The sequence below is a fragment of the Trichoplusia ni genome, chromosome 5, assembly GCF_003590095.1.
Source record: "Trichoplusia ni isolate ovarian cell line Hi5 chromosome 5, tn1, whole genome shotgun sequence".
Taxonomy (NCBI): Eukaryota; Metazoa; Arthropoda; class Insecta; order Lepidoptera; family Noctuidae; genus Trichoplusia; species Trichoplusia ni.
In genome coordinates, this window is record NC_039482.1 from 18,464,325 (window position 1) to 18,487,962 (window position 23,638).

Below are 23,638 nucleotides of genomic sequence, written 5' to 3' on the forward strand. Positions count from 1 at the left end.
TTGTTTGCTTAATATAGTCGAGCAATATTGATCGAATTGTTTGAATTTATATCTAGGACTAACTCTTAATGGCATAGTAATAATTAGGGTCGAAATACTGTCAAAAGCCAAAGGCTTTTAGTCAGAGTAAGCTCTACAAATAGATTGATTATTTCTTTTCATTGAAAGGAGAAAGAATTTGCCACGGTTCTCAAACGAAATACGAATTAAGAAAACGCGCGCACTAACTACGTAATTAATTCGTTACTGACACCCCACAAAAGGATTAAACTCTTTAGGATATTTAAACAAAAACAATGCAACACAAACCAAAAGACAGCTGTCTGAACGCGAAATAGCAAATATTACGTACAAAAGTATCACTTTGCTATTGCAATAAGTAATGTTTACACTTTTACAGTAGTACCAGTTGTAACGTCTTATGTAAGCCGCAGAGAGCGATGTCCGACCGTCAAGCAAAAACTTGCATCTTTTGTGGGGGACCCATAAATAAAGCGTGTTTGGAGACCCGTTATTCTTCGTACCTAAACATTTTATTCGAAAAGAAATAAAAGTGTTGCTGCTAAGCTGCTACTGTTATTATGTAATGGTTATTTCATTTCCTGGACAAAAAATGACCCGTGTATATTTTCAATTTGATAATTGAGAGATTCAATTTGATAAGCGAGATGTCAGAGATAAATTTCCTTTAGCGCGGCGCTACGCAGCGAGATGCGCGGCCGCTGACGTCAGTTCGACTCGCGATCCCGCCGCGTCTGCTCATGATTAAGGACTCCGGTTGGGTCCGAAACTAGTCGGGCTACCCCGATAAATACGCGTGAGTAAACCGTTACATCATTTAATAATAAATTTCCTTTCCTTCTATAATTAGAATCCCGGTAGCCTGACGGAGAAAAGTCTCCTAGCTTACTGATATGGCAAAATAAAGTCTTTATCCTGTAAACCAATAACATTACCCTGAGCGCTGACTGTATCGAATCACTTCAATTCACTGACCGATCATATCAAAGCAACGCTCTTCCAACATCGTAGTCATTTTGACAATGAATCCTGCTGATAACACAAATAATGGTCACAGTACCCGTCGGTCGCGTGTCACCGCGTTGGATAAGAATGCAGCTGATCCTGTTGGGCTCTATCAGCCTCTATGTACTTAGCGTATTAAGATACAGACTAGTGCAATACTAGTCTACACAACCCTATCTGGTAAGACAGAAAAAGTTGTTAAAAGCTTTAAAACTGCTACTTTCGAATTTTGCTCTCCTGTCAAGAAGGTAGATAAATGATGTCATATTTGTTAATGAAAAACGACTCCCGCATTAAGGAATTCAATCCTTGTGTCGCTGGGGTTTCCAGTCAGGTCGGGACAATTATTTGAGGATTACACAAATGCTTGTACTACGTGGGGATCAAACCCGCACCATTTTGCGCTCAGTGTGTTTGGAGTGGTAACCTCTACCACTCAGCTATTCGTGTAACAGTTGCACAAGCTGAAGGGCCAATCGTATTGAACATTATAGTATAGAAGAAGAAACCCCTTAACCTTTTTACTTGTTGGTGAATAAGTACTAGTAGTAATAAATACTATTCCGGGATCCAGGGTCCAGGTTGACCCTGTACTGCCATGGCTGCGCGGTTAGTACACCAAGGGTGAAGGAAGGAACTTTAGTGGCATTCAGTCAGTAGAAGTCCGACACTCCTCTCTACCCAAAAGGAAAGAGTCATTTGATCATTTACCATCCGAAAAAAAAGGTTTGTCCAATTGTACGTCGAGTGGTTTCTTGAGAAGGCCTGTCGAGCCATCCCCATCGAAGATAGTCATTTTCATAGGAAGATCCATAGCAGAGTTTATTTCGTTTCTCAACTGTTTGCGCTTAACTCAGTTTGTTATACAAGAGCGAAGCCATTCACGATTATTAGTATTTCAATAATACAGAAGTGTCCTTTGACCAGAGATAAGATTATTTTAATAACAAGATTCTATTATAATGTTCGTTACGTAATTTACTCATTATAATGGTGAATTAGGTATTAATCATTGACTAGTCAAGGCCCGTGTTTTACACGTATTCTTCCTTCTTAAGATGGGATGGTAATTTTATAACTACATTGCCTCTACATTTTTTACTGGTATTAAAACTGACATTCCAAATAAGTTTTCAATAAAATCCGACTGACATCCGACGAAGTGGGAATCGGACTTGAGACTATAAGGGTCCATACAAATTTGGAAAAAAGTTGGTCATCACATTGATGACCGTACCAACAATGCTTAGCGAAATTTGTATTTTTTTTATAAACGCATCAGATACAAGTGTATAAAAATTCTACTGTTTAGCTATTACAGTTGATGAGTTACAGCCAAGAAGGATTGACACGATTGACAGAAAACGGACAGAAAGCCCTAAAAAATAAGATGGACATAAAATTGTAAAATAACTCTACATTTATAATTTAAAGACATCATTATATTTGTTTCTTCACGATTTTGCTATGAGCATTTAACTCTTATTGATTTCATGGTTACAAAGATGTACAGACAATTTGTAGATATTATTTCAATTATATTAGTATTAAGTAGTTATGTAATTAATGTTTACTTGATTTGGTAGGTAATATCAAATGGCTACCTAAGCATAATTTTTCTAGCTTATCGGTATACGTATGGGTTAATGCATAATATGATAATATTTGAAGACCTTGACTTTTTCTTTAACATGGCCTGTACCTAAATTTCGTCCATAACCAAATGAAAATTACATTATATCAACTACTTTCGCTGTACATTGCGCGTTTACACTATTACCAATTTTAGTTTTGATGCAGAGCAAGCAATGAAACCGCAAAATTCAATTAAAGAAATACAATCACGCAATCGAAATGGTCACTGCTGCACGCTGAATGATGTGAAGTTAGTATACAAACGGAGTCAATAGAAAATCAAGTCTATGTGCTTGTATTGAGACTCAGATTACCTTGTAAATTAATTTGCCCAATATTATAGGTTATCATTGGCAGTTACTATACGATGATTATGCTTCATAACGATAAAGAAGATAATGGAGTGTTTAACATAGAATAGATTTAAGCGGTTGTTTTTGCATTTAATAGTTTATTGTGGTGTAAAGTGCTATAACGTAAGTACACAGTTTCGTTTATATTTTTAAATATCTACGTACTTATACTTATATTTTTCGCAGTAGATATTAGTTGTAGAGTTTATAATCTTGAATGCAAATCCCTGAAGTTAATTATTTTTTGTGCGAAACATTCGTCTCTTGTTTAGAGGTGCTGGTTCGATAATATATTGAGGAGGGCTATGGGTTACTATAATAATACTATCGAGTCGTGTCCCCGCCGCGTCAGCTCATGAAGTTTTGCGCTTGGGTCCGAAATTAATCTTTGCATAATTTAATATCATCGGCCTAGCCTTTTCCAACTATGTTGGAGTCGGCTTCCAGTCTAACCGGATTCAGAAAAGTACCAGTGTTTTACAAGGACCTCCTCAACCCAGTTACCTGGGCAACACGATACCACTTAGTTAGACAGTTTGTTAGACTTCCTACCTTCTTCAATTCGTAACGACTGTCAAGGATGTATGAATAACAGCCGGGACTTACAATTTAACGTGCCTTCCGGAACATTAATTCATTTAATAACAGATACCTACTATAAAAAGGATATTACTTTTCAGATTCTAAATGACGGATGTCATAGTGATAGGATGTGGCGCCGCAGGGCTGGCGGCGTTGAGGAAGCTGCACGACGCTGGTCTCCGAGTCCTGGGCCTCGAAGCATCTAACAGGATCGGTGGTAGAGTCTGCACTGTCAACTTCGGAGACAAGGCTATCGATATTGGAGCTGCATGGTAAATGTTCAGGTTTCTACTAAAATGAAAATGCATACTAAAACTATCCGGTGTGAGACTTTTAAAATTAGTTTTCTATTGATAGATAAATTCAACTAGAGTACCGTTAGCACCGATTTTTCCCCTCATTTGTTTGGCATAGAGTATATTTTCACTTCCCAAACTAATTATTACGACACATAATCAGGATAGAAAATATCTAAAATTTCATCAAATTCCGCTCAGTGGTTTTTGCGTACAAGAGTTACAAAAATTCATCCATACTTTATTCTTGAAAAAGGATACACTTACATGTTCGCGAATGATTCTAGGTGTCATGGCGAAAAAGACAACAAAGTCTTCGAGCTGGCTAACCCACTTGGTCTTCTTGGAAGACCAGAGCCAGATACCAATTGGTTCCTGCTTTCTAACGGGGACCAGGTTCCAGAAGAAAATGCTCTAGGTATCCTAAAGGCCTTGGATACAGAAATAGAAAAAGCGGACAAGTACGGCAAGCAATCAATTTCTGAGTGTATAAGGAATGCGTAAGTTCTTCTATATCTTCACTCAATGTAATCATTAAGTGCAAGTGGATGATTGTTAAGTGTTGTTAAGATCTCAAGTCTCAACCACACTTATAATTATTGTTCACCAAAAGCAGAGTGTCGAGGATTCGATCCCAACAAATGCTTGCCTTGAGTCTGTGTGTCGTTATGCATGTGACTTGAATGTTTGCGAAACCGGGACCACAAGGATAAAATTCGTTAGTGCGAGAGAGAGTGTTTATTTTTAAAGAGAAGTGACGTTTGACCTCTATCTTAATTTTATAAATTCCAGAGCCAAAACAAACGAAGCGCTAACGAAAGATTCCAAACTATCGGAGTCTTTTATCGAATGGTTTGAAAGGAACAACCATTTGGGAGGTCAAGATGATCCCAAGAAAGGCAAGTCACTGCGAGGACTGGTAGAGCATAAGCCTTGTGAGGGCGAACCACTTTTGCATTGGAAGGGAAGGGGGTACAAAAGTATATTGGATATCCTGTTGGTGAGTTTTAGAGGAGGCAAAATATATTGACCATCTCCCAGGGTGTCCTAATGTATTAACTTATGGAATGTGATAAATAATTGAGGATTGAGTAACGCTGATCAAGGCAAAGTTTGTAAATCTTTAGTTGATATTTTAAATTGATTGAATTTAAAATTAACTCAATCTCTGTGATTGGTGCTAATACTAATCACATTAGAAAATTCTAGAAACTAAGAATGCTTGGTTTGGAATTTCGGTAAAGTTGAGTCTAATCATGTCACATTTTTCTTGGAGCCTGGATGCAGAAGAATCTTTCGGAAAAATTGGGGCTATAATCTTTTTTTGCACATTACTGGAGTACCGTTTTAAAGCAGTACGAGATAGAAAAAACACGAAGGTTCAAAATTTTCATATTTTACAGAATAGATACCCAGACCCGTCCAAAGCAATAAATGTACAAATAGAACTCAACAAAGAAGTTGAACACATACAATGGGGTTCAACCGAACCAGGGTACAATATTGACAACCCGCCGGTGCAAATTACCTGCACTGACGGTACCAAGTATGCTGCGGCCAGTTGTATCGTGACTCTTTCAGTGGGAGTTCTAAAGGAAAGGTGAGAAAAATATAGGTAACAGCAGCAAAACAGAACGACTTTGTCAGGGCCGCAAGTTATGTAGAAACAAGTAGTCAGGTTAGAACGTCACTTTCTATGGACAGTCTATTTATTTCTTTCTTTCAAAGTTCAGTCATAGTGATATCCCACTAGATGTTCTTAATTTTTTACCCTATTACTTGGTATGATGACCATGATCCTTGTAAATGACTAGCTGTTGCCCGCGACTTCGTCCACGTGGTAAGAAGATCATGAACCGTTTTCGCAGCGCACGCAACGGGAGCCCTCAAAGATGAATAATTCTCCTTGTTTTTTTCCACATTTTCCATTGTATCTTCCCTCCTATTAGTGGCGAGATGTTATATAGCCTATAGCGTTCCTTGACAAGTAGTCTATTCAACACAAAAAAAAAATTTTAATTCGAACAGCTAGTTCCTGAGACGAGCGCGTCCAAACAAACAAACAAACTCTTCAGCTTTATAATATTAGTATATTAGGATTAAAACTAAATGAAAACAATAGTACTATAGTTTTCAACAACAAATTCATTTTCTTGAAGTAAAATATAAATTTCGCGCACTTAGTAGATTACCTACAGGTAAAAGACATACCTAATGTCAACTTATTAGACGTGTTAAACAATTAATTGGGGCACACTCATGAACAAACTTCCAAGTGCTAGACATTTCCGTTACATCTATAAATAAGGCGGTTTTAAATAGGCCAGGTCTGGGATTCGTAAACAAGGAAGGAAAGCTCAAAATTGCTTTAGAATCATAAATGCTTTTGTAAACAGCATATTTTATTGTTAACTGACTCACAGAACTATGAGCTCTGGAACAAGTACATAGCATTACTGTAGACGCGTCTCGTACGCTTCAAATGTATGGAATAGATTTCTCTATAAATGTCTGAACTTTGTCTAGTCAGTTCTTAACACTTTGAGCGACTCGAATGCGCTCGGAGACATGTAATTTGTCTACTGGTCCAGGATTTCTTTGATGTGAGATGCACGCGTTGTTACGCTCCATCAAGCTCCCACAGATTAAAACGTCTTTCCTTAAGAGCTGATTATTATGGCAGGAGACTGATGTTATTTTTTTTATATTTCCAGACACGAGAAACTATTTTTCCCCCCACTCCCAGCGGAGAAGATAAAAACCATTGAAAACCTTCAAATGTGTGGTCTTGATAAAATCTACATTGAGTTCGAAAAGCCGTGGTGGCCGAAAACTCCTGGTAAATTCACTATCCTTTGGCGAGATGAAGACAAAGCGCTATTCTCTGGCGAAGATGCTTGGGTATCTGAAATTTTTGGTCTTTGGACCGTTGATTGCCAGCCGAATGTCTTACTAGCATGGATCTATGGGAAAGGAGCTGAAGCTATGGAGAAACAGAGCTTGGAAAACGTAAAAACCGGAGTGCAGAAACTTTTTGCAAACGTTTTAAAGAACTTCGAAGTTTCGCCAATTAAAAATCTTATAAGGTAAGGCAAAGTAGGCTTTGTTGACTTTAACAAACATTTCTTTGCATATTTTGTAAATAGTTTCCACTTAAACCAGGACATAGATGAAGGTTTAGAGGATATATCTAGAATCTATAAGGAAACGAACCCGTAGTAACCTCAATGACATTTTCAAATCATAACCTGATCAAAATAACTGATGCATTTAGTCAGGAGTCGAAACTGAAGAGCTGATAAAAATAATATGCATATGCGTATTTCTCAGAACAGAAATACTAGTTTTCCCTCAAATCAATACCGTTATCATTTTCAGATCACAATGGCTCTCAAATCCATTAACACGTGGATCCTACGCATACCGATCCGTCGCCACAGAAGAGGACGGAGGCAGTGCAGCCATACTATCAGAGCCTTTGGATCGCGGTGACAGGTTCCCAACTATATGCTTCGCGGGAGAGGCCACCTCTCATGAACAGCATAACGCTGTACATGGAGCAGTTGAGTCAGGGTTCAGAGAGGCCGAAAGGCTAATAAAAAACTTTAAAATGTACCAAAATTATTTTTATCAAAGCTTCACGAGCCAAAGTCCTAGTTTTCAAATAAAAAAATAAGTTTAAAAAGTTAATATCGCTGTCAAAAATGGAATGGCGCGAAAATTTTGCACGAAATCTTTTCTTCGGTAAATATAAACTGTAATAAAACAATTTATTACACAATTTCATATAATTTGTAATAATAATATTATTATTGATTATAATCCTTACAAGTTTTTGTCACATAAAACCCATCTAAAACTTTGATTTACACTGAATAATTCTTCTTTATAAAATTATAATATATCTTGCAAAGACAGCCATACATTGCATATAATATAATAGAAGTAATACACAACTAGACGGCGTAGAAAGACGTGTCTTTCAAAGCTGCATTTATTTATTTCAAAAGGTAGTAGTAGGCCCCTGGCCAGAATAAAATGTCATTACATAATCGAAATCGTAAAAATAAAAACTACAAATTCCCTAAAACATCAGACTTAACAATGACTTCAGTACTAATAATATTCCCCTCTTCATCCACATCACACATCATGATTTCGACATCTTTTTTTATATTTTTGAGATCAGGTTTTATGTCTCTATCACTTTCATCGTTTTCTTTGTCTCCATTCTTCAGAGTAACTACAAACTGTGTGGGTGTGGACTCTGTAGCGTCTGCTACCTGTCTGACTTTAAAATCTGCGTCAGACAAGGATTCTGGCGGTCCGCTGTAGCCGTCCATTATCTTTGTTGACACTTCCAATGATTCGTAGCGGGTCGTTGTCAGTCTGTACATACCGTCTTCGCTAAGTTGGTACCTGAAAGATTTGTTAGAAAATATTTTTTCTGGACTGGTTTAACGAAGTTTGTTTTTTGGGTTCATAATAATTAGTATTTGGTATGGTTCCGAAAACAGTAACATTATAACAATTTCAATAAAACTGCATCGATAGCCAAATGGTTGAGGTCATCAAGCCTAATCCTGGGTGCGCGACGTGTCGAGAGGTAATTCCCCGCGTAGGTAAGAGTTTGTGTGATCCACATATGTCTTTGTGCTAATGACTTGAATGTCTGTGATACCCCCCACGATATAACGATCAAATTACAGATTGCGAGATCGTTTTTAAATTTGGTAGAAAATTCAAGTTTCTTATGTAAATAAGTAAGTTTGTAAACCTTATTTTCTCGAGACCATATCAACATATTAAAATTATTACCTTGGCAACATTTTCTATAAGGCAGTAAGCCTCTATTTTAATGTCATTATTACCACCAGCCCTCGTATACTAACGACATTTGGGCGAATCTTCAGCTCTACAATTGGAGAGTTTAGGTAGTAGACTTAACAAAAGGTTATCAAAGAGATATTACTCACCTAAATCTACTATGCCCCGCAGACCATTGAGCTCCGTGTACTTTAACCAAATGTGTTGTCAGTCTATTGCCCCTACTAAATATCTTCATGTTTTTCTCCGGACACATATGACAGGCATATTTCTTCAATGATTTCTTCCTTTTACTTTTCTGACTGACGCTGTCATCGTCTGAAAGATCATCGTCACTTTCATCTTTAACTTCTTTATCTTTTTTCCTTTTGTGTGTTTCTATGTGTTTTCTGACGTCCCATCTTGTAACGGCTCTGTAAAATGTTACGATTTGAATTAATTATATTTGATAGAATATAATAATAATATTCCACAACGCCATCTAGTCTCAAACTAAGCGAAGCTTATATTATGGGCACTAAAATACAAACATAATATAGATAAATAGTCAGGCTGATTGTTATTTGTTCAGTTTCTAGGTGTAAAACTGAACAAATAATAACCAGCCTGACTAAGGGATAAAGTTCGCCCAGGGTTGACCGGTAACTGGGTTGAGGCGGTCAGAGAAGCAGTCGCTCATTGTAAAACACTGGTACTTAGATGCAGCCGGTTAGACTGGAAGCCAACCACAACATAGTTTGGTAAAGGCTAGGATGATGATGAGTTTAGGCGTAATTCGACACGTGCTGCCTAGTAGTCCAGTAACTTAAGTTAAACTTACCTGTAAGGGCAATGTGGACACGCGTACGGTCTGGTACCAGTCCCTGTAAGATGCCTGTACCGCACGTGCTTGGCCAATGCGTTCGGCGATGGGACCGACATATCGCACATCGTGCACGCGTAAGTTGACACGTGTTGCCTAGTGTGCTCGTTTAGTAAGTACTCAGTCGCGCAGCGGGTTCCACATAATTCGCACACGAATGGTGAATTCTGGTATACATTCTGGAAGTAGAAAAATAGTTTTTACATAACGGTACAGTTTGACGCACAAAACATCTTTAAAAAAAAACATTTTACATACGTAACAGAATAGCTTAATTATTGAGTGATGCAGCGATTTACTTACGCGTGATTGCCCGACTAGTTTCAGACACAACCGGAGCCCTTTATCATGGTAGCGAGTCCGTTGCATAATTTAATAATGAATCATTCTCACGATAGTTACTATTAACAGTATTAACGGAAAAAGTTTCATCAATAGAAACCTTTGTAAGGCAAGAAAATGAAGATTCTACAGGTTATAAATCATTTCTCGTGATTTTTCAGCATTTTCAGCTTCAAACAAACACATACCTGCCTTCTGAGATGATCAGACAGTTTTCTATTATTAGCGAAGTGTTGCCCGCAGTGGTAGCAAGCGATCAGTCTCTCGCCAGTGTGGCTTCGCACATGGACTACAAGCATCTCTTTACGAGGGAACACGGCTCCACAGCCGGCCCAGGAACAGAGATAGTTCTCTGAATAGTTCGTATGTACTTTGACGTGGTCTAGGAAATGCTGGAATATGAAAATGGTATAAGGTTACTAATTTTCTTCGAAACATAATGAGCTTCTGCCATATAAGTGTGAAAGTAGACGAAACCTGTCTCTCGTTGCTTTCCTGTTAGCTACTCGGCAAGGACAAACATTCAAACTTGCTTTCCTAAAGATAACACAAGATAGAAGTGCCTTGGGGGAAGGTGCAATGACGGTATCTCATGCTCTGTAATAAGTAATGTTATGACTAAAAGAAAGTCTCATTTTTCTTTTGCATCAGTAAAAGTCTTACTTCAAGATTCTGTTAAATAGCAATTCATTTTAAACATTTCATTCAAACAGTATGTACCTGCATAGAATTATATTTCTGATCACAATTAATCCACATGCAGACGTAATCCCCAGTCTGTTTTGGAAGATGGTTTCTCTTGCTTGAATCCTTCTTGCACCTCGCTAGTTTCAGTGTGGCCCTGCCATTGAAGCCAATAGCAAGCAACTTCCCATGGTAAGCATGGTAGTTTATATGGCGGATCATCTCATTAAAGTCATTAGTTTTGTGGCCACAAACGTCCCAAAGGCAGACATACTCAACTGGAAAATAAGTGTTATTTATTAATAACTTGACTTGCTGTTTATTGTGGCTTGGCCAACCTGGATATCCATTGCAGATGCAAAATCATTACCCTTCTTTGATTAAACTGGATTAAATAGCCAATATATTAGTGTGATGTTAGTTTGATTACATATATTATATTTTGGTTAAGAATAATTTGACATAGAAGGAGACTATTCACTATTTCTTTTTGTTGCAAATTTTGAATGGATTACTCAGGCATGGCATAAGCAGTCAAAATACAAATTAGGCACTGGCTAACTTCATTAACTATTTAACTGAAATAAAATTCACAAAAGGAAAAATATATAAAATAATTTGCAATTCGCTGCAATAATTTGTGAAAATATTTTCTATTCAGAATTAGCATTTTGGTTATCAATTGCCTCCTATAATGTCTTAACATAAGATAGCTTATGAGGTTTGGAATGATGGGTTCATTTCTTTTAAGTTTACCATCCCTAATAAGATCAATTTACTGTCTGTCTAACTGTGTCATTGCTTCTTGTTTAATTTAAAAAAAAAACTTACCACCTGCCTCCCTCTCTATAGCATGTGCATCTGATGCATGCTTGACAACATGTTTCTGATACTCATTGTAATCTTCAAATGTGGACTCACAAGATTGCCATTCACATGTCATAAACAGATTGTCAACCCGTAACTTGTGTAAAGACTGAAAATAAATAAGTAGTTCAAAATTAATAACTAGACACTTTTTAAGATATTTTTATCAAATAAATCACTTTTTAATTCAGGAATTGGTGTGAAGTTAAACCCAGTAGGATTATCTAGTCATTGGAGTGTTTGTTAGTTTCACTTTGCAGCATAATTACTTCTAAAACAATGGCCCATTTATAATGCAGTTTTTCTCTATGAAAGCTGACCTTCACACTGTTTGTAGCCTGTTAATTGCAGTAATGTAGAATTTATCACATAGTTCCTGTAGTTATTTTCTCAAAGGACATATATATAAAATGATATTATATCTGCATTTAATAAAGAATGGCATAAAATTGGACTTGTAGTTTCAAAAAAAGAACATTACAACAAACCCCTCACAAACTTTTTTTATTTATTGCATGGGCTATAGCAGGCCAGTCTATTAGATAAAAACTATTAATTTATTTTATATCGTTGTTACTTACAACAGCTTTTGGTTCGTTTGAAGGCTCGTGAATACCATTTGGCACAGTAGCGTCGTCTTCGGCCACTGCCAATAAAAAGTTCTTTCTAGCAGCATGAGTTTGTATTATAAACTGAATGTCATTTTTATTTTGTAACGATAATTTCATTGGATCCTCATCATTCTGTTTTTGTAACCAATCCATACATCGTGACAGTTTCGTTTTCGATACACTTTTTGACTTAGATTTAACTTCGTTTGCCATGATTATCAGTTAACTAAACGATTAAATTACTTAATTTCACTCTGTAATCCCTTCACATATTGAACTGTCGAACTTCACTCAACTCAAATTATCTTTAAAAGTTTCAAATTAAGAATAGAATCCACAATTCCACAGTTGTATACAAAATCCAGCCGCGTTTTTTGACATTAGCTAATAAACAGCTGCCAGCTAACGTAAACTGTCAAAGCGACAGCTTATTTTTTAATTTTTAAAATTTGGTTTACGTGTTTTCTAGATTCAGTATTTAAAGCGGGATTCCATATTCATTTTATTATTTTGTTTTTCGCACTATATAATAGTTTAAACGTACTCATTATAAAATAAGGTTGAAACTATTTTCCTTATCATACTACCTATGTTTATTAATGTAAACAAAACATTGACCGGAAATCTTGTACTTTTTGTCCCAACCAACAAGCACCCAAACAAAAACTTGCAGGATTTTTCCATTCGGCATGTTAGTATTATAGTTCGAAAATTAGAAACTCATTTTACTGAAAAGTTCATATAGGAAAAATAACATTAAATGTAGAAACCAAACTATAAAATATGCAGTTAATGTTATTACTGCATAAATGAAACACAATTTAGTCATATGACGAATGGACGGTAATATTAAATTCAAATATTTTGGCATGTAGATGCTAACATAAACAGATTATTGTTCTTGACATTCTTGACAGGTCAAATCAATTTTATTTTAATAAAAAAACGTGCGAGTTCGGAGTTAAGACAAGACGAACGCGTGAAGTGTGGTCAAGTGCGGTGCGTATTAACAGCAAGGCGCGCGGGTCCCCACGTTGCCGTTGGTGTCTCTTATCGGTAATTAGACACACATAAATAGTTCATCTTGTTATTCTCGCCGCATATATCGCGAGTGACGGTCGAGAGGTCGTTTCGGTGCTACGCTGATGAAATCAACCGTAACTCTAGAAGAAGTAGTAAATAAATTAGATCACATTTCCTTACCACTAACTACCAGAATGCCGAACATCAAAGTCTTCAGCGGGAGCTCCCACCCAGACCTGGCGCAGAAAATCGTGGATCGTTTAGGCATCGATCTCGGTAAAGTTGTAACCAAGAAGTTTAGCAACATGGAAACATGTGTGGAAATCGGTGAATCTGTTCGTGGAGAGGATGTTTACATTGTTCAGAGCGGCAGCGGAGAGATTAATGACAATCTGATGGAGCTACTTATCATGATTAACGCGTGTAAAATAGCCTCCGCGTCCCGAGTGACGGCGGTCATTCCGTGCTTCCCGTACGCGCGGCAAGACAAGAAAGACAAGAGCAGAGCGCCGATCACCGCCAAGCTCGTCGCCAACATTCTGTCGGTGTCCGGCGCCGACCACATCATCACAATGGACCTTCATGCGTCTCAAATTCAAGGCTTCTTTGACATTCCCGTGGATAACCTCTTTGCAGAACCTGCTGTATTGAAATGGATCAAAGAAAATATTCCTGACTGGAAGACCAGTATTGTAGTGTCTCCGGATGCTGGAGGTGCGAAGAGGGTCACATCTATTGCTGACCGTTTGAATGTTGAGTTTGCTTTGATCCACAAAGAAAGAAAAAAGGCTAATGAAGTAGCTTCAATGGTGCTTGTTGGTGATGTGAAGGACCGGACGGCAATCCTGGTGGATGACATGGCAGATACTTGTGGTACCATCTGTCATGCTGCAGAGAAACTGATAGAAGCAGGAGCTACAAATGTGTATGCTATTCTAACACATGGTATTTTCTCTGGGCCAGCAATCTCAAGGATCAACAATGCTTGTTTAGAAGCTGTTGTTGTCACAAACACAATACCTCAGGAGAGGCATATGCAGGAGTGCCCCAAGATCCAGTGTATTGACGTGTCTATGATGTTGGCAGAGGCTGTCAGACGTACACACAATGGTGAATCCGTCTCCTACCTATTTTCTAATGTTCCATACTAGTTTAGTTTCATTATTTTACATTATATTTTACTTAAATATAGGTGAGTGTTATGATTCTTATCATAAAAGTGGCGCATAGCTGATAACTGTTAATGGCTTCAGTAAATCTTAGAGTTACATATTATATTTGTTATGAAAAAAAAAATAGTTTAATATTGAGATGCAGAAAGAAATTTTGTTGGAGCTTGGTCTCCTGTCTCTTAGAGAACTGGCATGCAAGCAAAAAGGTATAAATATGTTAAGGAAATAAATGTATTATTTAGTAGCAACCTTAATCTGCAAACAAAGTATACAAAGCAATGTTTCAAGGTATGATTGTTAAAATAAAATTTAGTCTACCCTCAGTTAAACTTACAATATAATGCTATATTCTCATAAAATTACTAGCAACCTCTTTTCTGCAAAATATCAGTTCATTCCATTTATTTCATTTGACATTTGGAAAATTAGGTCTGCATTTGTATTTTAGCTAATAACTTCCATATTTGCCTCTATGAAACTCACCAAAACAGGTTTATTGATATCAATTCTTAGTTTAAAATAAAAGACATTTTAGTTTTTAAACTTATAATCTATGTATTTCTTTAAGTTCAGTTGGGTTGTTGAAGCAGAGCCATAATTTCAATTTTGAATTTCCAAAATATGAAATTAGTTTATTACAAACTTTTAATTGAATGGAATACTAGCACTTCCACAAGACAATAAATATAATGACAGTGCCTTATCATCAAATTAACACAGTCATGTTCTTACACAAAGTTTTAATATTAATTTGAAACAGGAATGCAATTGACAGAATGTTTAGTGCCTAGATAAATAAATTAAAACTCACTTTTATATTCATATCAAATTTTTTTTTTTTACTGTTTTTATTGTTGATGATAAACAAATCAATTGTTCACAATGAACTAATTAGACTCTAAATGGGTGATTATGAAAATATTTGATGTGATGTAATGAGTTAGTTACTTGAACTTCTTTCAATTGTGTGGTCTAATTTTAAATAAGTGAGGATATTGTAGATGGCCAGCTTCAAACAATCCACTGTGATTTTTTTTATTAATTTTGTCTTTTTTTCTGTTTAGATTAGTTGTTTGTGTTACAACTAGCAATAAAAATGTATTAAGTTTTATCTTTCTTTTTATGAAAATGCTACATGATAAATGGAATAAAAACCCATTAATTACAAAAATGCTGTGCAAAATTCTAAATCGTTACAATTATTCGCAATTATTGGCTAATTTTCTAATGCGACGCGTAATCGAAGGCTATCGTTTTAATTGGCCAATAATGTTAAATTAGAAAAAAGTGATGTATAAACAAATTGCCTCATATTGTATATTTTTTTCTAAATTTATATAAAAAGAATTACATAAATATGTATATTTGGTTCTAATACCTATAATTAAGATAATAAAAAATTAAAAAGATTTGACTAAGCGACAATTTTATTATCCAAATCTCTTTAGATATTTAGAAATGGAAAACGCGCGAGGAGATAGTTTGATAATTTCGTAATGACGTCACTATGTTTAATGGCGCTAGAATTGTCTAGCGGGTTGAGTGTTTCATCCGGCCGAGAGGCCTGCCGATGGCAACAGACGGTCGTTGAGCTTTAGTAAAATAAATAGAACTCAAAAAAACATTCAATATTTTCTGCTGATTGCATAAAGGATGCAAGATTCAAGCCGCATTTAAACAAAACGATGGTTAGGTACGCTAAGACCGCAAAATCCATGTTATATTTTTACACAAATGCTATCCAAAAGAAAGTTTTTGAAATAGGTTGGTTGGTAATAAATAATTTTAGCCGGGCGACTAAACAACAATCTTAACTATTAACACTGCGTAGGATTTAACGAAGCTCTTCTATAATTATTAATAAATTATGATGTCACAGGTGTCAAACTTGCTTCCATTCTTAATACGCGTCGGTGATGACCTTGGCGTTGTGACGTAGCGACAAAGCTCTAAAATAACTATCCAACTAAGGCGGTTATGTCAGGTCACACGCGAGAATAAATACTTTACGCTCTTATTGTTATAACCTTGACCTATTACTGGTTCTTGGCTGCTTTCAGGCTATAAGCAAGGATTTGTTCGGATTAATTAAACGTGCCGCTCATTGTAGCGAATTCAATTGTTATTGCATGGCACCTATAGGTTCATATCGCTACTACAAGGCCAAAGGCTCCTTTAAAAACAAAGGACAATTTTATCATCAATTTCTATTCAGCTTAACAAAAATATGTTTCTTCAATGTATACTTACATCAGTAATTGGTCTTACATCACAGTACTCTTGTATCAATATGAAAACTGACCTTAAGGTCACGGGCCAATGATGTAAATTGTTTGTCAGTGGGTGCGTCCACTCGTCACAATACACTAACACAGACATGTCGATTCGCACGGTCAATGGGATAAAAAGGATGGGATAATACAAGTAGGTTCCTAACCACCTGCTTACCCTCATTTTAAGGAAGAGAAGTAGATGCAGATTAACAAAAAATGGCCTGCCATTTCATCAACCAATTACAATTGGTTTGTTAGACAACCAATCCAATTTTAATATTAGACTTATTGAATAACTTTTTGTGTTGAAAACTAGTTCTCTATGAATTTACTAGACCTTTGCCCTTTAAATGGTGCCTATATTATCTTCCTAAGTGTGCTGGGATACATTGAATAGCGAAATTTGATACGTATTTGTATACCATTGCGGATTGAAAAAGTACTTAATTTTTTCAAGTAGGCTAAAACGCGCAATGAAACATGAAAAATAACGAAAAATTGTGCCGTGAAATTATCGCAATGAAACCTGTTTTGTGATAACCAATTTGTTTATTACATAGATATCAGTTGTTTATATTATAGTTTATTTTTAAGATTAACGAAATAATGAATCTAATTTGCTATGTGGAAGGTTATTATTGGGTGGAAAAGAATTTGCTCTGTTTAGTACCACACGTTGCAGTTAATTCTGACTCAAATCGCCATGGGATTACCAATGAATAATTGCTAGCGCTACACAGTTGCCCGGACAACATACAATTAAACACATTAATAGCGCTTTTACTTCAGAATAAGAAGATAAAAATAGGTATCGTTATTTGTATGTTACCATTGACGACTCGACTTGTGACGCAGTGATCAACATACAACAATTGTTCCGGTTGCCATTCGGTGAGTGCGCCTCATAGAGGCGCCTTTTTTACGTCTACGTATGAGACGCTGAATATTATACAGTCAGCCAAGACATTCTCGCGTCGCTGAACCATAGGGTTGATTTTCCCATTTAAAACCACAAATCTCATCTTTATAGCTATTTTACTTGCTCATACAATATTTGTTGGAGTTGGTAGACTTTTTCTTCGCCGTCTTACTGTCTATGGTAAATGTTCAACGATCGCATTGTCCGACTAAGTCTACATTAGTTCGTCGCGGGCAACCAACACCTATAGTCACAGCAACCATCGAGCGGAGTCATTTCTCTTCCACGAACAAATTTCCTATCGTCTGTGCCTTAAATAATCGATTGAATACAATGCCGTGCATTGTTGTGCTTATAACATAAATAGTTCACTAAGTTATTGAAAAATTAACTTACCGTACCGGTCGAGTCTTGGTACCTGTTCCGTTACCACCGGGATTTAAATAATGGATTATGGTGTTTGTATAGAATCTATTAACAATGTTAACAAGCATAGATAAAACATGCAAAAATAAATATATGTAAAAGATAAGAGTAATCTTCCGCATAGTAGCATTAATAAAAAATTGCTTCGGTAATTTAATAGTTGGTAACAAAAGTACCTATGAAATATCGTACGTAGGTCCTCTTGATACGCCAACATATCGCTCCCAAATTGTAATAGGTATTTCGTTAACCTCTACTATCGCAATGTAATTAACTAGATGTCGACAATTGATAACATTAGGTTATTCGTTTTATTAACCACAATTTAATAATATTTGTAACTGACGAAAGATAGTTTCGCTACTCACTCGAGTTAAATTGTTGTCACAAGCAGTATATTTCCAAATATCGGGGTCAATAAACTAGAAACAGCTGTTTAAATGTACCTAATCCGGGTCAAAGCGGCTGTCATTCATTTGTTTTAATTTTAGCGCTCATCATAATTAAGTCTTGCTATTATTGTCACACTGAGTTAGAAAAAAAAGTAGATCGTCATTTTTTAATAGCAATGTTGAATTTTCATAATTTTATTTCTGTTATCCAAGCAAGATTTGCCTACCTACATACATAGTACATGCACATTATTTTAACCGTGCTTACTGCTTACTTGGACTATTAACAAAACATGCATATTAAATCATGAATCGGTTTCGGGTTAGCTCATGATTAGGGACTCCAGTTGGGTTTAAAACCGTTTTCTTGTTTAAACCAAATTCACCAATCCCACTAGGGTTTTAGCATGGGCCATTCACCTATTTTCTGTCTAAAGTCGACGAAATTCAGCAACTTTTTTTCCGGTTTAAAACTTCGTCTTGCCTTCTTTTAGACATAATGACTACTTATTTTGGCAAGGCAGCAATCCAAATGATACCTACCTAATTAGGATTTGTCACGATAACGTCATAATGCAAAACGAAACGTTATTACAAATCATTAATAGAAATTTTCCTCTGTTGTCGTATTTTTTAAACGCTCTTAGCTACTTAATTAGGAATAATCTCGTAATTACCTTATAAACAGCTTTTGACACTGATCAACTGAAATAATTAGGTTAATTACTTACCTACCTGTCAAACTTTATGACAAGGGCTGTTTTGGCTATCAGGCTTCAAATTGACCAATGACAATAGTAGTCACCATTATTTGAAAACAGATTGAACCGTTTTTTTTTCTAACCAGCGGTAGTAATGGAGGGATCTCTCAAATATAAAATTAGGCTTAAGAATAGTACTCTATGGGTAGTTACCTTATTCGGTATTCTTTTTCCCTGTTCGCCAGTGGTGTCGAATGACTTAAGAAATTCTTACATGGTAGGAGGTATTATGCCATTGAGAAGCCGCATCGGGTATCAGTAACGACAGTAACTACTCTGAAATATTAACGATTTGAAAACAACCTGTTGGTGTTGAGTCAGTTGGTATATTTATTGGGGAAATAACTTTCATTTACCTACTCATTGTTCGATGATTGTTCCACAGTGTCCCATTTATTCTTCAGGAACAATATATTTATTATCTATCTGCAGCAGCTGCTTACAGAGGGAACCTTGACACAATAACAGAATAAGATAACGATCCATTTAACGATTAGAATTATTTATAAGCATTTAGTACGTCTTCTTATCCGTTAATACGGATGAAGATTAAGTTACAAAATTAATATGTAAAAATATTTTTTATGCACTAACTAAACAAGTTATAGCAACGATTGGTTGTATAACTTAAGCCTTTGCCGTTTGCAAAAAAAAAGTAATAATGATTCAAAATGGCTGCAGTCTTAAAACCTGTTGATTGAATTTCCATAACATGTGTTTAATCCAGTAACGATGACCGACAGCTATTGTTTTAGATAGATATTCGTGGATATATCGCTAACTATCGTGTCATTGATAAATGTTATCTACGTCGTAAACACACAACGCTTCCACGTTCGTCTTTAGGCTCGACATTGAAACTAAAACATGATGTGTTCAACGTCGTAACTAAGTAAGTATGTAATTATTACGAATATTATGTAATGGGTAGATATCACAATTAGTATCGTCGATATTTTTTCTGAACATAATATTAGGTATACTTAACCTGGTCTCGTTGACTACCTTTAGACAGGAAGACAAAATAATAGACTCGCCTTAGGCCGGTGCTTTCTGTCCGGTTATGCCTTGGCGGGTCCATTTATTTCTTTATAAAGCGGTCTCTTAGTTTGAGGGCCCTACGTATAAGTTGCATTCGCTTTTAATCTAACGTACACTATGAATTTAATTACATAACCGCCAAATAGTATCGTCCAAAATAGTGTGAAAATCAAAGTTTCCATTTTCAGAGGCCTTAACTGAAACTTAATTTAAAACTGTTGTTGTTTATTCAGAAGATAACTTGAACCAGTCTACGTCATGAAAACATAAGCAAAAGTAATGAGATGTGACACGTAGCTCGAGTTTCTTGACGCAATGTGATAGCCTACCTGACCTTTCTGAGACCCCCACTAGTTAAAAGTGTAACGATAATTTAATCGAGTCAATAATAAATAATACTTCATTGCAAAAACATAAAACTGTTTACTTATTTTTCTCGATACATCACTATGGTAAGGCAGCGCCAGCCGATTTCAAATAAAGAATCCAATAATTTTCTGCTTGAAAGTTTATTTTCAATTTTACTTCATCTAGGTACATTTTTATCATATGACTTTAAAGGATTTACTAAATTGATAAAGTTATCTAAACAGTCGTTAGGCTGAATGAACCAAAAAAAAATTGGTGTCATTGACTCGATTTGACGTTATCCACCATTTTGGATGGTTTAAAAAATAATCGTTTTCGAGTACATTGTTTTTAAACGGTATGGTTTCTGTCATAACTGCCTACAACTTAAGAATACATTCAAGGTATCCTATACCGAACTATCCTAACACTTACCGTCGTTTTTGGGTCTACCACTACGTCCTAAAGTAGGTATATTATTCTTGTTGTGCGAGCGTGACAGCCCAATACACGGCGTAGAGCGTCATCACTTTTCCATGCCCCGCTTGGCCCCGAATTTCTTTTACCGACGGAGCAAGTACCCTAAATTACTCATAAGTCATCAATTTATTTTTACCTGCTTCCAAAGTTAAGTATAAGTTCCAAAGTTAGGCAGTGCAGTGTAAGAAACAAATTGCTGTTGTAATCCTCGAAAACTTGTATTATATAGATTTTTGTGCGCAGAAGATAGAATTATGTATTTTTGAATGCCATCGTTACATAATATACGACGTTACACAGAATAAAAAACTGGCTTTGTTACGGAAGTGTACGTATCTATAAAAAAAAGCTTACGAATAATCGACGCTGCTGTCAATGTATTTGTTTTGCTCGAAACACTTCTCGAACGAAATTATCTTTTTTGTGCAGTCATTCTTGCTACTCTACTGCCGTTTCATCAGCTCACAGTGCAATTCGTTTTGTGGTATACATAGATAGGTACCTATATACCACTTATTTATTTAGTTACGAAATGTAACTGTGAAACGTGAGGGTTTGATTTTGTGGTTAGGAAATAAAGTAGGTGATCTAAGTACCTTAAAATAGAATAGACCTAAAGGGTTCAGTACCTAAACAGCAAATCCGGAACCTTATTACTGAGTTTTTGCTGTCTTTCCGTATGTTGTTTACCAGGCTGTATCTCATGAACTGTGATAGGTAGACAGTAGAAATGTTCACAGATTATGTAAGTATTTCTGTTGCTACTATACCAACAAACATCTATGTTAAGCGACTCTGTTACTTTGTTGAGGTCATGTTGGTGGGTACAAAGTCATTTGTCAATCTACTGATTTGTTTATCTTTGGCCTGTCTGCACGGAACCCTCAGAGGCGCACGTCCGCCTCAAATGCCTGCAAGTAACGTACGTCTAACGGATCTTACGAGTGTGTAGTTGACGTTCGGGGTCACAGAATCGATTCCCGCACTGAGACAAATATTTTCGCGATGCAGTTTTCTTACGTCGTAAATATATTATTGTTTACATACAAAGGCACACGTGGTTGTTTGTTTGTTCTGACTGAACGCAAATGTACATACACACGTCTTTTGCAAAATATCATGTTCAGTATATTTAGGTATTACTTATGAGGATATCACTAGTTAGCAACTGGATAAAGTTATAACTTTAAACTTAGCTTAGGTACCTATACCAAACAATCTAAAGATAAAAAAAAGAATGGCTTAAGTACACCCATGACGCTATTTTTCTGTGTTGTATTTCTGGTCATCATCTACTGATTTATTTTCAAGTGCGTTAATAAAATCCTCTCCGCTGTGCTCCGCTCTGTCTGCGCTGAGCCTTACAGCATGCATACATCTTCTGTAAAAGAATCAACTGTCTCGTTATTATGGTTAATGACATATCGTGTTGTATTCTGGGTTGTATAGAACCCAAAAATCACCATTAGTGTGATATTACACTCCATTAGGCACCTATCTTGCTTATATATCGTAGAAAAGCCCCCAACCCATATAAAATGATTCATCCCAATAACTTGGCAACAGCCAAAAGTACAGCCCTGTTACATTCTTTTTCGACACTATTAGCATAGCAATCTGTCATGAGATAACTAATATAATTGTAGCAGATTTTTTCAGCATGACAGTCATTAGAATTCAAGAACTCGTACAGGTGATATCGATAGATCTTGGACGAGTGACAAATTATTTCATGCTTACTTACCTCAATTAATCGACTACGTGCGAAGATGAATGATTTAAAATCGAAGCTTAAGTATCTAGGTATGTACCATGTTTCATTTATGATAGAGATGAGACGATTAAGGATTTTTTCAGGGATGGGAAATCATTAAAATACTCCTCCCGCTTTGTGTAAGGAGGGAGTGTCAGGATAACCGACTAAACCCCCCCTCCCCCCCCCATGTTCCTTTGCCTTTCCGGCCCTGGGACCGCGGTACGGTAAGTACACTAGTTTTTAGTGCCCATAACATAATATCAAAGGTTTCACAGGCTCCAAAACTATGGTTAGTCGAGCTCTCATTTGAGAGAAAACAGGGCCCCGATTCTGCAATTTTACAATGGCCGAAGAATGAATGGCAATTGGATTGAATTTGAAATTATTCCTATTCTCTTAGCGTTTTGCCAAAACAATCAATGGAAGTTAATTGTTTTGACCTTGAGTGTACCGTCCCGTACTGAATTTCCAAATATTGTTTAGGGAAAATGCTTGAGATAATACGAAAAGTGTAATTGTAACACAACCTACAGTGCATTCCCTGCATCAGATTTTACCGAAAATATAGGCTGTCACTATGTCACCCCCTCCAAATACACTAGTTGTCCCGCATTAAACACAAAAATAACGGTCTTCGTTTTAAGTTTACAGTCAGAAATCCCACACTGTTTCATCTGATATACATACTATACATAGATCTATCATTTACACAATGTCCAGGCACTATTTGTAACCAGTACTCGTGAGAAAGTTAGCTGTTAACTTAAGGCCCCTTAATTTGATAAAGTCCGGTGTGACGGACAACAACACTTTATGATGTTAAAACAGCTAACTTACTTAGGGTAATATGAAAACAAATTAAAAACTTATCGCATGTTTACGATGTTGGCACAATATAAAGTCATGAACACCATAAAACATCAAAAGTTGAGAAAAAATGTTTTTAATGCATAACTCAGTTT

General features: G+C 36.2%; 3 protein-coding genes across 3 annotated transcripts; 2 read left to right on the forward strand and 1 right to left on the reverse strand.

Moving 5' to 3' along the window:
• The first annotated feature begins 3,032 nt into the window (after positions 1 to 3,032).
• Positions 3,033 to 7,753, forward strand: LOC113493827 (peroxisomal N(1)-acetyl-spermine/spermidine oxidase-like). Its single transcript, XM_026871856.1, has 7 exons — positions 3,033 to 3,137; positions 3,695 to 3,868; positions 4,180 to 4,392; positions 4,685 to 4,892; positions 5,296 to 5,492; positions 6,607 to 6,978; positions 7,271 to 7,753. The coding sequence occupies exons 2-7, from the start codon at positions 3,702 to 3,704 to the stop codon at positions 7,566 to 7,568; spliced, it is 1,455 nt and encodes a 484-aa protein (XP_026727657.1). The 5' UTR covers positions 3,033 to 3,137; positions 3,695 to 3,701; the 3' UTR covers positions 7,569 to 7,753.
• Positions 7,754 to 7,851: 98 nt separating this feature from the next.
• Positions 7,852 to 12,488, reverse strand: LOC113493826 (histone H4 transcription factor). Its single transcript, XM_026871855.1, has 7 exons — positions 12,056 to 12,488; positions 11,439 to 11,583; positions 10,644 to 10,885; positions 10,112 to 10,315; positions 9,540 to 9,760; positions 8,869 to 9,132; positions 7,852 to 8,311 (listed from the first exon to the last, which is right to left on the reverse strand). The coding sequence occupies exons 1-7, from the start codon at positions 12,296 to 12,298 to the stop codon at positions 7,966 to 7,968; spliced, it is 1,665 nt and encodes a 554-aa protein (XP_026727656.1). The 5' UTR covers positions 12,299 to 12,488; the 3' UTR covers positions 7,852 to 7,965.
• Positions 12,489 to 12,908: 420 nt separating this feature from the next.
• LOC113493828 (ribose-phosphate pyrophosphokinase 2) lies at positions 12,909 to 15,409 on the forward strand. Its single transcript, XM_026871857.1, has one exon. It carries the CDS (start codon positions 13,231 to 13,233, stop codon positions 14,257 to 14,259), a length of 1,029 nt encoding a protein of 342 aa, XP_026727658.1. The 5' UTR covers positions 12,909 to 13,230; the 3' UTR covers positions 14,260 to 15,409.
• Positions 15,410 to 23,638: the final 8,229 nt, after the last annotated feature.

Excerpts from the sequence above, each read along its gene's own strand:
- LOC113493826 (XM_026871855.1), bottom strand. The coding sequence starts at position 12,298 with ATGGCAAACGAAGTTAAATCTAAGTCAAAAAGTGTATCGAAAACGAAA. Across the intron at positions 9,761-10,111 it reads CTGATCATCTCAGAAGGCAG|AATGTATACCAGAATTCACC; the intron begins GTATGTGTTTGT and ends TTCTACTTCCAG. Across the intron at positions 8,312-8,868 it reads GCGGGGCATAGTAGATTTAG|GTACCAACTTAGCGAAGACG; the intron begins GTGAGTAATATC and ends CAAATCTTTCAG.
- LOC113493828 (XM_026871857.1), top strand. The coding sequence starts at position 13,231 with ATGAAATCAACCGTAACTCTAGAAGAAGTAGTAAATAAATTAGATCAC.
- LOC113493827 (XM_026871856.1), top strand. The coding sequence starts at position 3,702 with ATGACGGATGTCATAGTGATAGGATGTGGCGCCGCAGGGCTGGCGGCG. Across the intron at positions 4,393-4,684 it reads TCTGAGTGTATAAGGAATGC|AGCCAAAACAAACGAAGCGC; the intron begins GTAAGTTCTTCT and ends TATAAATTCCAG. Across the intron at positions 5,493-6,606 it reads GTGGGAGTTCTAAAGGAAAG|ACACGAGAAACTATTTTTCC; the intron begins GTGAGAAAAATA and ends TTATATTTCCAG.